Raw genomic sequence first — 17449 nt, forward strand, 5'->3', positions numbered from 1 at the left:
TCAAGTTCCCACAGTCTTTTTCGGAGGAGAAAGTTTTACAAGGGAAAGCCTCCTGACAATTGTAAGAGGGAACACAAATCCAGAAGGGAATTAGGATTTATGTTCCGCCGCTTCCACAAGAAAGCCATCCCAATGACACCAGGCCACAGGTGGGAGGATGGCTTTTTAATTTCCTAAGTGCCTGAGAAAGCATTTCCTCAAACACGTACGTGCTGAATATTATCCGAAAGGGTCTCAGAATTCAGTTTACGCTATCTCCTCGACATCGATACATTTTAACGCCTTTTCGGAGGTCACAGGAAGAACAACAGGCTTTGGAATCAGAGATCATAGGACTGGTAGGCAAACATTCCTTTGAGAGGTTCCCCTTGCAGAAGAAGGAAAGGGGTTTTACTCCCCTCTCTTTCTGGTAAGAAAACCAGCTGGTTCATTCAGGACTATAATCAGCCTAAAGGAAAGTGAACGAATACATCCAGACCCATCCCTTCAAGATGGAATCTGTACAGTCCGCCATCAAACTATTGCATCACAATTGCTACATGATGGTAGCGGACCTCAAAGATGCCTACTACCACGTTCCTATTCATCCGGACCATCAAAAATATTTTAGGGTAGCTCTGTCTATTCAGAGAAGGAGCTGTCGTTTCCAATTCGCAGCACTTCCATTCGGACTTTCCATTGCTCCACGAATCTTTACAAAAATAGTGGCGGAGATGACAGCCTTCTAGAAACTCCAGAATCTGCTTCTTGTCCCCTACCTGGACGACTTTCTGGTCATCGGCAACTCACGACAACATTGTATAAAGCAGGTACAGAGCTTCCAGGTAGTCCTGAAGGATCTTTGCTGGATCCTGAACAAGGCCAAGTCTCAGCCACAGTCCAATTGTTCCTGGGCATTCTTTTGGATTCAGAACACCAGATATGTTGCTTACCAGAGAACAAAACCTTAAAAATGTCTTTGCTGGCCCTACATGCCATACGCCATTCCAGGATGTCCCTCAGAAGACCCATGTCTATTTTAGGGAACATGACATCCTGCTTCCCGGCATGACAGCCAGCTCCACTCAAGGGGTCTTCAGTGGGAAATCCTCTCTGCCTAAAGAAAATTAGGAGGATATTTAGAGGGGAAAATAGTTCTATCCTTGGAAACAAGGAATTCCCTCTAGTGGTGGACATCCAGGGACAATCTTTCCACAGGAATCGCATGGCTGCCTCAAGGACAGAGGATAGTCACCACAGATGCCAGCCAGCTGGGGTGGGGTGCACACCTAGACACGCAGATATCCCAGGGGTCCTTGTTGTTGTGGGAGGTGGCACAACCCTCCAACCTCAGAACTTTGGGCAGTAGAGAAGGAGTTGAAAGCCTTTTCTCCTGTCCTTCAGGGCCACCATGTCCGAATACTATCAGACAATCAGTCCATGGTGGCTTATATAAATCACCAGGGGGCACAAGATCTCAGTCTCTGATGACCACATCTTACAGGTTCCTCCAGTGGGCGTAACAGCACCTCCTCTCCCTCTCGGCCATTAATATAAAATGTCTTTCAAATACAACAGCAGACTTCCTGAGTCGTCACGAGTTGAAGCAGGGAGAATGGCATCTGAATCTGAAAATCTTTCACCGCATTGTAGCTCTGTGGAGGAGGCCTCAAATCGATCTTTTTGCCACTCGGTCCAACAGACAGGTAGCCAGGTTCTGCTCCCTAAACCCCGCAGAACACCCATATGCAGTGGACGCGCTCCACCTTCCATGGACTTTCCAACTGGATTGTCCTAATACCATTCGTCATACGGAAGATCAGAGAGGATCAGGCGAGAGTTCTTCTCATTGCGCCCTTTAGGCCCAAGAAGCCTTGGTTTTTTTCTCCTAAAGGTCTATGTCACTCACAGATCCCTTGATCCTTCCAGAGATTCCAGATTTCCTAGTGCAGGGTTCCATGCACAACAGAAGGGCTTCCATCTGATGACGTGGAACTTGAAAGGTCGTTACTGACACGTCAGGGATTCTCATCAGCCCTTGTGTCTACATTACAAAAAAAGCAGAAGACCGGTCACAACACACATTTATAATAGGATTTGTAAAAAATTCCTTGTCTTTTCAGATACCTCCTTAGATGCAGGGATTCCTATCACATCTATTTTAGAATTTCTGTAGAAGGGCTTTGAATTAGGACTAGCAGTCAACACCCTAAAAGTTCAAGTTTTGGCTTTAGGGGCCTTGTATGATTATGACCTTGCGGGCCATAAATGCATTAAAAGATTCATGAAAGCATGCAGTAGAGCTAGAACTGTTGTCATTTCTAAAGTTACTCCCTGGGATTTAAATTTTGTGCTGGAAGCCCTCACAGGTCACCCCTTTCAGCCTATTGATGCAGTTTCCCTGATGACAGTGTTATTAGTGGCCTTGACATCTGCTCGTGGAGTCAGCGATCTCCAAGCACGCCATATCTTCAAGTGCTTGAGGATAGGATAATACGGTGTACTGATCCAGCCTATCTCCCTAAAGTGGCTTCAACCTTTCATAGATCTCAGGAGATAATTCTGCCCTAGTTTTGCGCTGCTCCAAAAACTTCAGGCAAACGCAAGTTCCACACATTAGATGTCAGGCGGGCTGTGTTACAGTATGTCAGCAAAAGAGCAGTTATAAAAATTGCAATCTCTGTTTATAGCCTATCAGGGGAATACAAAAGGGTTAGGAGTGACTAAAAGCACTATATCCTAGATGGATTAGGGACGCTATTGTGTTAGCTTATTTTGCTAATGGTGCGTCTGCCCGCGAGATTATGGGCGGCGCTGTGCATGACCTCACCATGGTCTGCTGCCATTAACTCTTTATTACTCCGATTGCCACCGCACCAGGGCAATTCAGGATGAGGCGGGTAGAGTCCCGGGACTATAACAAACTGAGAGAACTAGGAGGGAGTAAATAACCAATATCATAGGTTTGAAAGAAGAATCAATTCAAACAGGATCAGTTCAAGTATATCAATATAAACTTTATTAAGTATAAAAGACAAGTTTAAAAACTTAAGCAATAATCCAAAGTTATAAGTTATAGGTATAGACAGTGAGATAGAAGAAAGATTCAGAGCAAAGGCTGTTCAGGTCTGAGCCATCACCATGGGGGATAGAGGTAAAACTCAGCCCCTGCATGTGAAGCTTAGTGTTACAATCCTAGTGGAAATACACATGCCAATTATTAAAAGGAGCATAGCTACTTACCCATGGTGAAGCCTAGTCAGACCAACAGCCACCGCACCCCAACGCGTTTCGTAGTCTTTTTCAAGGGACTGCGACAAGAGTCCCAGGACTGTCACATCTAATGGATGCGGCAATTCCGGGTGGCTGCTGGGTGATATTGTTATGCTGGGGAGCTCTCCATAACGTCCAAGTGCATTTTGGTTGCGTTTTGACCCACATCATTGATTTCAATGGGTGGAGAATGCAGCTACAACGCACAAAAGAAGTGACATGCTGATTTTTTTTTTTTCCACAGCAATTTTTGGCATCTAAAACGCTGCGTTTAAAAACGCAGCGTGCGCATTGAATTTTTGGACTTTTCATAGACTTTGCAGGGGAAGCAGAACGCATGCAATTTGGCAATGAAATGCTGCCGTTCAAACGCAGTGTTAATGCAAGAAAAAAATGCAACGTGCGCACATAGTCTAAACTGAAAAGCTGAACTAGGCATCTGTGCCGCTAAGGGTAAGCATCTTCCAATCTCAAGAGGATATGGTGGATCCTCCAGACTGTAAGCTTTGGACAGTACAGGCCTCATTAAAACAGAAGGGCAGCCAATGCCCAAAGTATTTGGGGCAGTTTCAGGTAAATGAGCATGTAGTGGTCTAGAAGCAGAATGGTGACCACATGATTGTGATATGGCCAGAACACATCGATAAAGCAGCCACAGACCGTGACTGAGAAGAATTGGTGACTTCTCTGCATTTAGTGGTCATAACTCACCTGGGCGGTTATCTGTAGGAATCTCCTCTTTACTCCACTCATCACCCCTCACATATTTCCCTGCAGCATTAATATGGGTCAGATATTCACCCTGAAAAAAATATTGTACAAGAGTCACAGACAGATGGAGAAAACACATCAATGATCAGCTCTAATCCTGCCATCTCCACCGCTCTCACTACACAAGTATAAAACATATAATACTGGTGGATAAAACAAGACTGAGCACAAGACCTTCAAAGCCGTCTACACATCATAGGGAGATTTCATGGCACCTTCTCTCCATCTACCTGATGATCCTGAGGAACACTAGGATCTTCTTGTTTACAGTCCTGTGGGAGACGAGGACGGGGACATCTCTCTGGTGTTGTCCTGTTACTGGATAGAACTGAAGGAAACACATACAGGGACCAAATTCATTCCTTACATACAGATAATTATAGGCCGTGTGTATTTAGTCCTGTCTGTTACCTGGTGATGTGAGGGGCTGGGGAACCTCCATCATGACGTCCTTGTACAGATCTTTGTGTCCTTCTAAATACTCCCACTCCTCCATGGAGAAATAGACGGTGACGTCCTGACACCTTATAGGAACCTGACACATACAATGATACCGTCACCCCCGATCCCTTCATAGCGTTACTGTATAATGTCCGAGCATTCCCAGCAGTGTCACCTCTCCAGTCAGCAGCTCAATCATCTTGTAGGTGAGTTCTAGGATCTTCTGGTCATTGATGTCTTCCTGTATCAGGGGGTGAAGTGGAGGCTTCGTGATTGGGCTCAGGGGTCTTCCCCATCTCTTAGACACAGGGGCCTGACAGCGCTCACTAGAGGTCTTCTTCACTACTGTGTAATCCTGGTTATGGAGAGACACAGTAAGAAATCTCACTCCAGACATTTCCAGAGTCCTCACCTCTCCACTTCTGTCCATCTGTTATTCCCATAGATAAGAATGATGTAATGTGACGTCATCAGAATCTCTCACCTCTCCAGTAAGCCGGAAGAGAATCTCTAGGGTGAGGTGTAATATCCTCTCCGCCATCTTGTCCCTGTCCATATCCATCCTAGACAGCTCAATTAGGAAATTTCTCTTATACAAAAGATATCCACTGAGAGGATCCAATATTGTAGGGACCTGAATGGGAATTAGATGAGCCAATGTAAAATCATAACGAATCCTGTGTAATATAATTACTTCAGATAAGGTAGCTGTAAATGTTATATTCTTGGATCGCATATACTAGAATGTCATGAACAATGTCCACTCTCTGCTCTCGTGACTGTAAATAGGAACTCTACTTTTCACATTCACTCATCCACATCACACTTCTTAGAGCCATTGTTCACCAATTTGACAGATCAACAAGACCTGCTCTGTGAGACTAAACATGGAATACAGTATATAAGAGCTCAGTGCTGGTAGCCGCAGCTTATAGTCGCTAAATCTGGTGACAGGTTCCCTTTTAACGTTTAAATTATTTCTAAAAAGGCATAAAGTTAAAGACGACACATTTCATTAGTAATTTAGGCCCCCAAAAAAAAAATTTATTTTCATATTTATTTCATGTTTAAAATGAACAAAAAAAGGAAAATGGACTGATACAGACGTTTGGACACTATTGGAGATTCTGTGCTCAGATAAACTTTGACCAAGGTTTCAGACCTTAATTAGTCTGTTAGTGTTATGGCTTGTTCACTTATCATTGTTAGGAAAGGGCAGATGATGTAAATTTCACAGCTTTATAAAAACCCACTTCCTCTAACCTTGTGTCAAAAAACAGCAGCCATGGGTTCTTCTAAGCAGATCCCTAGCGCTCTGAAAATGGTGGAGGCCTACAAAGCAGGAGAAGGCTATAAAACATAGCAAAGTGTTTTCAAGTTGCCCTTTCCTCAGTTCGAAATGTAATTAAGAAAGATGAAAATTACTTACCGGTAATTGGATTTTCCAAAGTCATGACAGCACCATACCGGATAGAATGCATCCGCCCCCAGGAACAGGTAACCTTTCTGAAAGCAAATGGAACGGCACCTCTCCAAAGCCCCAGTGTGTTTTTAGAGCCTTACGGGTAACCACCTTATTAATAGACATATCCATCACCACACTATATAAATATATGTCTATTAATAAGGCGGTTACCCGTAAGGCTCTAAAAACACACTGGGGTTTTGGAGAGGTGCCATCCCATTTACTTTCAGAAAGGTTACCTGTTCCTGGGGGCGGATTCACTATCCCATACGGTGCTGTCATGGCTCTGGAAAATCAAATTACCGGTAAGTAATTAACTTTTTCCCTTCCCGTGACAGCATCGTATGTGAGAGAATGAAATAGAAGAAGTTTAGGGTGGGACCACCTCAGAAAGCACCTTTCTCCCAAAAACGGAAGTGCTTAAAAAAAGGTGGAAGGTGAAGACCATACAGCAGCCTTAGGCCTGTTTTCAAATGTCAGTGAAAAACACAGACGTTCTTCACCGACGTGTTAAACATGCATATTTCCCTCCGTGTGCCGTGATTCACGGCACACGTGGGTTGTCCATCTGCAATCCATGTACGTGATCCGCACTCCGTGATTACACATGGCGATCAACTCACATGCACCCGCTCCCGCTGTCCATGGTGCTGATCTCTCCTGCGGTGCAGCATACGTCCTCCGCTGTCTCTCACCTTTGCAGCTGCTTTTGGGTCAGCTCTGGCTGCATACACAAATATGCATGCCATAATGAAGCGGCCAGGAAGAAGCAGAGAGTAGAGGCTGCACAGGGAGTCACTGGAGTTGGGTGAGTTGAAAATGCTTTTTATTTTCAATAGACTCTTTTTTTTTTTTTTTCTGGTACGTGTTTCACGGATCACACCGTAGTGTGGTCCGTGGAACATCAGTGATGCCAGAAAAAAACGGACTTGTCTCCATGCAGCAAACATGGACACGCGTGTACGCCGCACGGAGACACTGTCAGTGAAAAATCACTGATGTGTGAGCAGACCCATTGATTATAATGGGTCTGCGTATGTCGGTGATTCTTGTACGTATAAAAACTAGCACATGCTGTACGTACCAGAATCACTGACGTCTGAAACAGGCCTTACAGATCTGCGTTACTGAGGCGTTCACCCTCTCCGCCCATGAAGTGGACCTAGCCCTAGTAGAATGGGCCCTAATAACCTGAGGAGGGGCCAGACCTGACGTTGAATATGCCAAATTAATGGCCTCCCTTACCCACCTAGCATTAGTGGATCTCGTGGCCGTATTCCCTCTATTTGGACCCCAAAAAAAGACCAAACATGGCAGAGGATGTTTGCCAAGGCTGAGTTATGTCCAGGTATCTCAGGATATCCAGGAAATGAAAGATTTAATCCCAAATCATAAGGAGAGCATCACAGGAGTCTGGCTTAAATATTATTCTATTATCCTGAATTGTTGTGAAGGAAGAGTTAATGGAAATAGCTTGAGGCTCACAAATGCGTCTGGCTGATGTTAATGCCCCCAATAGTGACACCTTTTACGTAAAGGCTCTTAGTGGAAACCGAGGAGATGGGCTCAAAGGGATGTTTTGTGATTGCAGTTAATACTAGGTTGATGTCCAGGGAGCTATCCTAGGTCCTGCTAGTGGTCTAGAAGTAAATGAGACAGTAATGAACCTACGGTTCCCTGAAAATTGCCCACAGGAAAATTGCCCACAGGAAAATTGCCCACAGGAAAATTGCCCACATGGAAAATTGCCCACACTGAAAATTGCCCACACGGAAAATTGCCCACATGGAAAATTGCCCACACAGAAAATCGCCAATTGCAATATCACAAAGTTTCAGATCTATGATATTTGAGGTGCAAGGTGAGGTTGTTCACATAATAGGTCATCAACTTGTGATTTACAGTTGACCAAGTGCAAAACTGCAAAAATGCTGAAGATCTGTGGTTTGTAGCAGTCTGTCGTTATCAGCAATAGATAGATACAGTCTGCTCTAATTTCACTGATTCTGCCTTACTCCTTCCACCAGCCCAAAACAGCAGCACATGCAGAACCAGCAGCAGTGTGATCAAGAGGAGCAATCACTACTATCTGTACTCACAAAAGTATCACTGTATTATCTGTTGAGTTACATGTGACTGCAGGTCACATCTAATACATTATCATCTCAGGGGAGCCCACCAAAAGCAGGGTGCTGCTGGCAGCGATAGGGTACTTTCACACTTGCGTTCATCGCAATCCGCCACTATGGATTCTCCATAGACTTATATTGACAACGCACTGTGACGCAGTGTCTGCTGTTCTGTGGAGGCCCCTAGGGGACATACAGCATGTACATATTGCTACATCTGCGTTTCATCCACTGGCCGACACTGAGTCGTTATTTTGACAGCACCGGGAGGAGGGAACGCAGCATGTAGCGTTTTTGGTGTCGTTAAAACAACTCACCTTGGCGGATTCCGTTGGAATCCGCCAAAGTGTCTAATGATCGTCTATGGTGGCGGATTCCGCCGCTATGCGCTAAGCAGCGGACTCCGCTCATGGATTCCATCACATTCTACTGAGCATATGTGTCGCGGGCGGGGAGGAGGGTGTCAGCACACCGCGCTCTCCCCTTCTGCTCGGGTCCGGCAGTTGCTCCTGGTGGCTCGAGCCGTGGGCCGGATCCCGGGGTGTCTCGAGCGACACTCCTCGCCCGTGAGTGAAAAGGGGATGTTTGTTGGGGTTATAGTTCGTGACGCCACCCACGGTTGTGGTGATTGCACCACCGCTGCTTTGGATGGGGATCCCGGGGATGGTGATGGGAGCAGCCAGGTGTTGTGTTGCCCCTCCGTGGGTAGGGGTTGGTGATCCTGGGGCCCAGTGGGGTGCAGGGACGCAGGGGCAGCGCTGTGCCTTGCGGCACTGAGGTACTCACTCAGCCAGTAAACACGACACAGTTCTCGGTAAACAAACGGCTGGTTGGACGGGTCCCTCGGACGGTTCACGGTGCTGCGGTTCCCTGCAGTTAGCGGTGACGGTCTCTTCCCTGCACCTTTGAAATGTCTTGTGGTATCGGTGGATTCCCTCCGGTTACCCGCTCCCCGGCTGCAATCTGGGCCGGAGGAGCTCTACACTTTGCCCGCAGGCGCCGGCCCTGGGAAACTGGTGCCTTGGCGGTGGCGGTGTTTCCCCGTTGTGGTTGGACCTTTGCCGTCAATCAGGACTTGCTTGTTGGGAGATCTACGTCCCCTTCACTAACGGATTTAGCAATTTACAGCGACTCCAAGCCTTGCTGGGATCCGAAAGCCCCTGCTCTGGTACTGACTGCCCTTTGTATACTGCTCCAGGCCCTGGATACACACAGCCTCCGCGGCCCTTCCAGCAACCTCCAGACAGTCCCACTGCAGATCTTCACCGCTGTCTGCTGACCTTGCTGACTCCGTCCGGGCACACAGCCACAGACCAACTTCAGGCTTTCTGTCACTTTACTTGCTTGTCTCCTTTACTACTTTCACTTTTACTTTCTTAACTCCTCCACTTAGCTCCTCACACTTGCCCTCCCTGGGCTATCTGCTGTTCACTCTTTCATGTCCCTCACTGGACTGCCCGGTTACTTCCTGCCTCCAGAGTTGTGAGCTCCTCGGTGGGCGGAGCCAACCGCCTGGCCCACCCCCTGGTGTGCATCATCAACCTCTGGAGGAAGGCAACAAGGATTTATGGGTTAGCTGGTGTACCTGCAGGGAATGTAGGGTGCGTGTGTGTTGTTATCTGTGTCCCCTGGCTTGCCCAGGGCGACACATTCCCCCTTAGCAAAACGCAGACCGTCCTCGGGCTGCCCGTCCAACACCGGTTTTATTTTCCTTTTTGTTTTTCTGAAAAGGTAAAACGGTATAACATTATCAACGGTAAATTATATACATTTTTAATCAAAAACTCTTCCCAAAACGGGAGGCACATTTTCTTAAACGTTGCAACGGTGTACGGTCACGTTTCCGCTCTCTCCCACCCAAGCAACCTGGCCCTGATGCTGCCCCTACAACCCAGGCAGCACCCCTTGACCCACAGTCCAGCACAAGTTACCCGAGCGGGATCTGTCCTTCCCCTCCAGAGGGTGGCCACCGGTTCCTTTGGTGGCTGGGCCCTGGCCTGCTCTGCTCAGGGCCCTCCCTCCAACCTGCCTCTCCGGAGGCGGCATTGCGGAAACGGTAACGGTACCCAACATATTTACAAGCCACTTAACGTTTGTGGTTGCCCTGCAGAGTTCACGGGCTTGTCCATAGATAGTTCCCATGCATTTTAAACTTTAAACGGTCCCCACGGGGACAACGGTGCCGGCTCCAGCCGGTTGCTAATCACAGCTGACAATCAGGTGACAAACTCGGTTAATCATTTTTCATTTTTCAAACTTTTTCAAACAAACACACAACACTCTTTTACATTTGCGGACCCCTTTCATTCATAGAACGGTCTCCCTGTACCTAAGTGGGGGTTTACCTAGGTTGGAACGGGTGGACCTTCGGGGTCCGGTGTCAGTGGTGCTAGGCAGTGGGGTAGAGGGAACAATCGGTTCCTCCTCCCTTCTATAGTGTGGAGCAGGCGGAGGTGCAGGGGGACTGGGTACAGGTTCATCCCTGGGCACTGGCATTGGTTCTGGCTCACGGTTAACCGCTTCCACTACTTCTTCATCCACGGGTTGTGGGAACAGTATCACTGGAAGTATCACCGCGCCGTTCTGTGTAGGCCAGTTTGCTGGGAAGTCACCCATTACCGTGTGGATTACCTCTGCTGCCTTTTCCACTGGTGGAGGAACCGGTACTTCAGCCTCTGCTTTCAACGCTGGGGGGCATTTTTTTAGATGGTCCCGGGAAACTGTGGCTAGGGTGTCCCCTTGGTCACGACTGATCTGGTAGGTTTTCCCATTGTCCCACTCGGTGGGTTGTACGACGTAAGGGACTTGCTCCCACTGGTCATCCAGTTTGTGGGCTTTTCTCTTCCGTTTCAGCACCACGTCTCCTGGCTGGAAAGGACCTGCAGGCGCCTTCTGGTTGAACCGGTGCTCTTGCTGTTCTCGACTTCGACTGAGGTTTTTCTCTACATACTCCTGGATTTGCCGGTACTGGGCCCTCCTCCGACTCTCCCACTCTGCCGTTGAAGGGAGTGCTTCCGGAGCTTCCAACCCCATCTCCAGATCCACCGGCAGGCGGCCAGGCCGAGCCCTCATCAGATACGCTGGGGTGCACTTCGTCGAGCTGGTTGGGATATTATTGTACATGTCGACCAAGTCGGGTAACTTTTCCGGCCACATGTTCCGTTCTTCCAGCGGTAGCGTCTTGAGGAGCCCCAGGACCAAGTGATTCATTTTCTCGCACATGCCGTTGGTTTGGGCGTGGTACGGAGTGGTCCGGATCTTCTTGCAGCCGTACAACTGGCAGAATTCGTGAAACACTTCTGCTTCAAAAGCCGGGCCTTGGTCAGTCAGCACCTTCTCAGGGTACCCATGAGGTCGGCAGAAATAAGCCTGGAACGCACGAGCAGCAGTTCGACCAGTCAGGTCCTTGACGGGGACTACCACCATAAATCTTGAGTAGTGGTCTACCATGGTCAATGCGTAGGTGTACCCACTTCGGCTAGGGGTGAGCTTAACATGGTCTAGGGCGACCAGTTCCAGCGGCTGATGGGTGACGATGGGATGTAACGGTGCCCTCTGGCTAGTCTCGTCCTTTCTCCTCAGCGTACAAGGACCGCACTCTCGGCACCAGGCTTCCACCGATTCACGCATCCCACTCCAATAGAACCGCTCCCTCAACAGCATCTCCAGCTTCTTCCACCCGAAGTGGCCAGCACCATCATGGTATGCCCGCAGTACAGTAGCGACATCCGCCTGAGGAACGATTAACTGGCATATTTTCTCATGGGTCTTCGGGTTGATCAGCTCACGGTACAGCCTCCCTTGGTGTAGGTAAAGCCGTTTCCGTTCTTTCCACAAGCGTTGGGCTTCGGCTGGAGCGCTGGGATCCATTCCCATGGCGCCTTGTTCCACCAGAGTCTTGACAAGGCGGACAGCCGGCGCTTGGTCCTGGGCGTCCTGCCACTCTTGACTGGGCCGCGGGTCCAGATCCACCCTTTGCTGACATACCTGTACCCTCTCAGTAGGCGGCTGGTGAAACGCAGGCAACTCAATCTCCTCGAGGTCGTCATCCTCACACCCCTCTTCTGACAAATGGGGCATCCGGGAGAGTGCATCTGCATTGATGTTGACACGACCAGCTCGGTACTTTATGGTGAAATCATAGTTGGCTAACCGGGCTACCCACCGCTGCTCCAGCGCGCCCAACTTGGCCGTGTTCAGGTGAGTTAACGGATTGTTGTCCGTAAACGCGGTGAATTTTGCTGCCGCCAGGTAGTGGCGGAACCGCTCTGTGATAGCCCACACCAACGCCAATAGCTCGAGCTTGAAGGAGCTATAGTTCTCAGGGTTCCTTTCGGTCGGCCGGAGTTTTCGGCTGGCGTAGGCAATCACCTTCTCCTTTCCATCCTGGACCTGGGACAAGACCGCTCCTAGCCCCACATTACTGGCGTCTGTGTGAAGGATGAACGGGCTCCCATAGTCAGGGTACGCCAGGACCTCTTCTCCGGTCAAGGCCGCCTTCAACTGGCAAAAGGACTCCTCATGCTTGTCCTCCCACAACAGTGGGGCTCCAATGGGTCTACCACCTTTGGTCTGTCCCACGAGGAGATCTTGCATGGGGGCAGCCATCTTCGTGTACCCCTTTATAAAACGCCGATAGTACCCTACCAGACCCAGGAACTGTCTTACTTCCCTCACTGTGGTTGGTCTCGGCCAGCTCTGGATGGCAGTGATCTTCTCAGGGTCGGGGGCAACACCATCCGCACTCACCACATGTCCTAGATACTGCACCCTGGGTTTCAGCAGATGGCACTTCGAGGGCTTCAACTTCATCCCGAACTTGGCAAGGGACGCGAACACCTCGGCCAGGTGCTCCAGATGGGCTTCATACGTCTGGGAATAAACAATCACATCATCCAAATACAGCAGGACGGTCTCGAAGTTTAAATGTCCCAAACAGCACTCCATCAACCGTTGGAAGGTCCCGGGGGCATTGCACAGCCCAAACGGCATGCTATTGAATTCGCAGAGCCCCATCGGGGTGGTGAAGGCGGTCTTCTCCCGGTCCTCGGGGGCCACGGCCACTTGCCAGTATCCGCTGGTGAGGTCCAGGGTCGAGAAGTAGTTTGCAGTTCTCAGTGCAGCCAAAGATTCTTCAATACGAGGCAATGGATAGGCATCTTTATGGGTTATCTGGTTGATCTTCCGGTAGTCCACACACATCCGCATGGTACCATCCTTCTTCTTGACCAGTACCAACGGAGCGGCCCAGGGACTACAACTGTCCCGAATAACCCCTGCCTCCTTCATATTCTTCAACATATCTTTGGCACACTGGTAGTGTGCAGGGGGAATAGGTCTATACCTCTCTTTGATAGGGGGATGTTCACCCGTGGGAATGTGGTGTTGGACCCCCTTGATCTGCCCAAAGTCTAGGGGGTGCTTACTGAAAACCTGTTCATACTCCTGCACTACCCTGTGTACCCCTGCCCTGTGATGTGTAGGGGTATCATCAGTGCCCACATGTAGCTGTTGGTGCCACTCCTTGGTGTCCCCCTGGGGTGGGGAAGTGCTGGTGGTAGGTGGGAGTGTGGATGGACGGGCTTCCTGGATAGTGTGAGGGTCCAGGGTGAGCAGTTTGGCAATGGTGGCATACCGGGGGAGCCTGACTTCTTCCTCCCCACAGTTCAACACTCTCACAGGCACTCTCCCTTTCTTCACATCTACCACCCCTCGGGCGGCCACTACAGTGGGCCAGTGCTCGGAAGGCATGGGCTCCATCATCGCAGGGTAGTCACGCCCCTGAGGCCCTACTGCTGCCCTACACCAGATCATCATCTCACTCCTAGGGGGCACAGTCAATGGAGCAACATCCATCACTCGCACTCCACCAATCTCCCCTCCGGTTGAGCTTACATGCTGGCGGTACATCAGGGCGCGGATCTCACGCTGCACAGCCCTCTGCCGGCTCCCCGCCGCCGTGGCGGCTAGCCGTTGCAAAAGGTTTAACACATCAGCCATGCAGTGTTCCATCACATTGGTTCCCAGCACTATTTTCGGGTTATGATCACTGGGTTCATTCATGATCACAATCATGCCCTGATGTTGCAGTTCAGCTTGCCCCACTGTCATAGCCACCTCTTTATACCCCACCTGGGTCAATGGAAGTCCATTAGCGGCAATCAAATTTATACTATTGTCTGGAGGCGCCAGCTCGTCCGTGGCCCAATATTGCTGATACAATGTGTACGGTATGGTAGTTACCTGTGATCCAGTGTCCAAGAGAGCCATCACGGGTATGCCGTCCACGGCCACAGGGATGATAGGGCGGGCCCCGACATATCGGTCTCGCCAGTCCGGGGGGCCGCGGTGTTCTACTCCTGAGGATTGGCCCGGGGCCCCAGGGGTTGCTCGTTTAACGGGCACTGTCGGTAAACATGGCCCGGCTTACGGCACTTGTAGCAGATTGGAGGTCTGCTCCGCGGGTTGTTAGCGCTTCTCCGCTGCATCCAGGGAACATCTTCAGGACTGTCAGCAAGCTGTATCTGCGCTGGGGGCTGAGATCTGGTCAGGGGTTGTAGTGCAGCAAGGATTTTGGCAAGGTCTCCGTCCAGGCGACGGACCTGGGCTGCCAGTTCTTCCACTGTGCTGCTTGAGGCTGCAGGTAGTAAGGAGGTTGGTTTGGCTGGAGCCGCCACAACGGGAGCTGTCTCGACGGGCCACGGGACGGGTTCCAGAATTTCAGCAGCTGGGGGCTGTAGTGCTTTGATGGCCCGCTCCTTTAACACAGCAAAGTCCACATCAGGGTGTTCCAGGGCCCACAGCCGGAGTTGTTTACGATCCTCAGGGGACCTCATCCCCTGCGCAAATTGCTCCACCAACATCTTGTTGCTATCCGCCTCATTAATAGAGTTCACCCGCTTCAGCGTGCGGAGGGCGGTCTGCAGACGTAGAGCATAGTCCCGAATGCTATCCCCAGCTCGTTGCCGGCACTGGTAAAACTGCATCCTCAGCTCAGCTTCAGTCCGGGTCTCGAAGGCAGTCTGTAGCTTCTCGAAGATGGTGGCTACAGAGAGCCGGTCCCCCTCGGCCCAGGTCTCCGCTTCCTGCTCCGCCGCACCGGTTAACTGGCCTAGCACTATCGCTGCACGTTGCTTATCAGTCAGGGGGTACAGCTCTAGCAACGGGTTAAGCTTTTTCCGGAAGGCCTGCAAGGCATCCGGTTTCCCGTCATACTGCGGTAGCCAGGCAGCTCCGGGCGCATAGGGCAAGGAAAACGGCATGACCTGAGCAAGCGCGGGGGCCGCGGCACCTCCCGCCAGTACGGCCGGGACCTGGGCAGGCCCATTCCCATCCGCGGGTGCCGCGGCGGCTGCGACCACCGCTCCTCCAGCGGCTCCGTCGGGCGCAGACATCTTGTTTCCGTCCCCCTTAGCTCTTTCCGGCCCCTCCTCTCTCGGGGCGGGGTTTTGGCCTTCGCGCCTCTACTGCTCGAGAAGACGCTCGAGCGGGAACTTTTCGCGCCAAAGATGGCGGCTTCTGAAATTTTTCTGCCGGATGCCTCCGGCGGTAACAAGGCGCACCTCTACCTGACGGCAGAGCGGTAAGATCCTGTTCGTGACGCCAAGTTGTCGCGGGCGGGGAGGAGGGTGTCAGCACACCGCGCTCTCCCCTTCTGCTCGGGTCCGGCAGTTGCTCCTGGTGGCTCGAGCCGTGGGCCGGATCCCGGGGTGTCTCGAGCGACACTCCTCGCCCGTGAGTGAAAAGGGGATGTTTGTTGGGGTTATAGTTCGTGACGCCACCCACGGTTGTGGTGATTGCACCACCGCTGCTTTGGATGGGGATCCCGGGGATGGTGATGGGAGCAGCCAGGTGTTGTGTTGCCCCTCCGTGGGTAGGGGTTGGTGATCCCGGGGCCCAGTGGGGTGCAGGGACGCAGGGGCAGCGCTGTGCCTTGCGGCACTGAGGTACTCACTCAGCCAGTAAACACGACACAGTTCTCGGTAAACAAACGGCTGGTTGGACGGGTCCCTCGGACGGTTCACGGTGCTGCGGTTCCCTGCAGTTAGCGGTGACGGTCTCTTCCCTGCACCTTTGAAATGTCTTGTGGTATCGGTGGATTCCCTCCGGTTACCCGCTCCCCGGCTGCAATCTGGGCCGGAGGAGCTCTACACTTTGCCCGCAGGCGCCGGCCCTGGGAAACTGGTGCCTTGGCGGTGGCGGTGTTTCCCCGTTGTGGTTGGACCTTTGCCGTCAATCAGGACTTGCTTGTTGGGAGATCTACGTCCCCTTCACTAACGGATTTAGCAATTTACAGCGACTCCAAGCCTTGCTGGGATCCGAAAGCCCCTGCTCTGGTACTGACTGCCCTTTGTATACTGCTCCAGGCCCTGGATACACACAGCCTCCGCGGCCCTTCCAGCAACCTCCAGACAGTCCCACTGCAGATCTTCACCGCTGTCTGCTGACCTTGCTGACTCCGTCCGGGCACACAGCCATAGACCAACTTCAGGCTTTCTGTCACTTTACTTGCTTGTCTCCTTTACTACTTTCACTTTTACTTTCTTAACTCCTCCACTTAGCTCCTCACACTTGCCCTCCCTGAGCTATCTGCTGTTCACTCTTTCATGTCCCTCACTGGACTGCCCGGTTACTTCCTGCCTCCAGAGTTGTGAGCTCCTCGGTGGGCGGAGCCAACCGCCTGGCCCACCCCCTGGTGTGCATCATCAACCTCTGGAGGAAGGCAACAAGGATTTATGGGTTAGCTGGTGTACCTGCAGGGAATGTAGGGTGCGTGTGTGTTGTTATCTGTGTCCCCTGGCTTGCCCAGGGCGACACATATGTACCGCCCCGGGGCTTGGCCGGCTGCCGAGACGCTCTGATCCGGGCTCATCGGTGGGTGGCTCGAGCTCCTCCCGGACCCGGGGGTCACGTTACTCTGAAGGGATGCTGACACTACGTGAGGGGTGGTGTTCGGTGGGGAGGTCCACGGCCGAGGCCGCGGTTGTTTTTGGGGGTTAAGTTTGTGACGCCACCTACGGGTTGTGGTGAATGGATGGACACCACCGCTGCCGTTGACTAGGCTCCCGGGGATGGTGTTGCGCAGCTTGGTGTTGACCCCTCCGTGGGTAGGGGGTGATGGGCCCGAGGGTGCTGAGGAGGGGGGATGTGTGCTGGCTTGTTGGTGCGATGCGGTGCGCGGCCCGAGGGAACTGTTGTACTCCCTATTACAGACACACTGGAGTCTCTGGTAAACCAAACAAGATGGTGGACGATGCCCGCAGGCGGCTGCGCTTCTCCCCTTTTTTCAGGTTGGTGGTTTCCGCCTTTCTCCTGCACCTCAGTTTTAGTAGAATGGTGACTCCTATGCCTGAGCAACAGTAGTCCACTCCCCAGCTTTGTGTGTGCCAGT

General features: G+C 51.3%; 2 protein-coding genes and 1 long non-coding RNA gene across 3 annotated transcripts in view; 1 reads left to right on the top strand and 2 right to left on the bottom strand.

Moving 5' to 3' along the window:
• LOC142312356 (uncharacterized) overlaps positions 1-17449 on the top strand; it is a 141096-nt gene that overhangs the window by 25377 nt on the left and 98270 nt on the right. The window lies entirely within an intron of this gene.
• Positions 1-17449, bottom strand: part of LOC142312345 (uncharacterized) — a 180173-nt gene that overhangs the window by 5361 nt on the left and 157363 nt on the right. The window lies entirely within an intron of this gene.
• LOC142312340 (oocyte zinc finger protein XlCOF29-like) overlaps positions 4572-17449 on the bottom strand; it is a 43467-nt gene continuing 30589 nt past the window's right edge. The window contains exons 2-3 of the mRNA XM_075351275.1: positions 4949-5098; positions 4572-4819 (exon numbers count right to left, since the gene is read on the bottom strand). Coding sequence (XP_075207390.1) covers positions 4595-4819; positions 4949-5026 — 303 coding nt within the window. The 5' untranslated portion in view covers positions 5027-5098 and the 3' untranslated portion in view covers positions 4572-4594. The remainder of the gene's footprint in view (positions 4820-4948; positions 5099-17449) is intronic.

This window comes from Anomaloglossus baeobatrachus, chromosome 5 (genome assembly GCF_048569485.1).
Source record: "Anomaloglossus baeobatrachus isolate aAnoBae1 chromosome 5, aAnoBae1.hap1, whole genome shotgun sequence".
Classification (NCBI taxonomy): Eukaryota; Metazoa; Chordata; class Amphibia; order Anura; family Aromobatidae; genus Anomaloglossus; species Anomaloglossus baeobatrachus.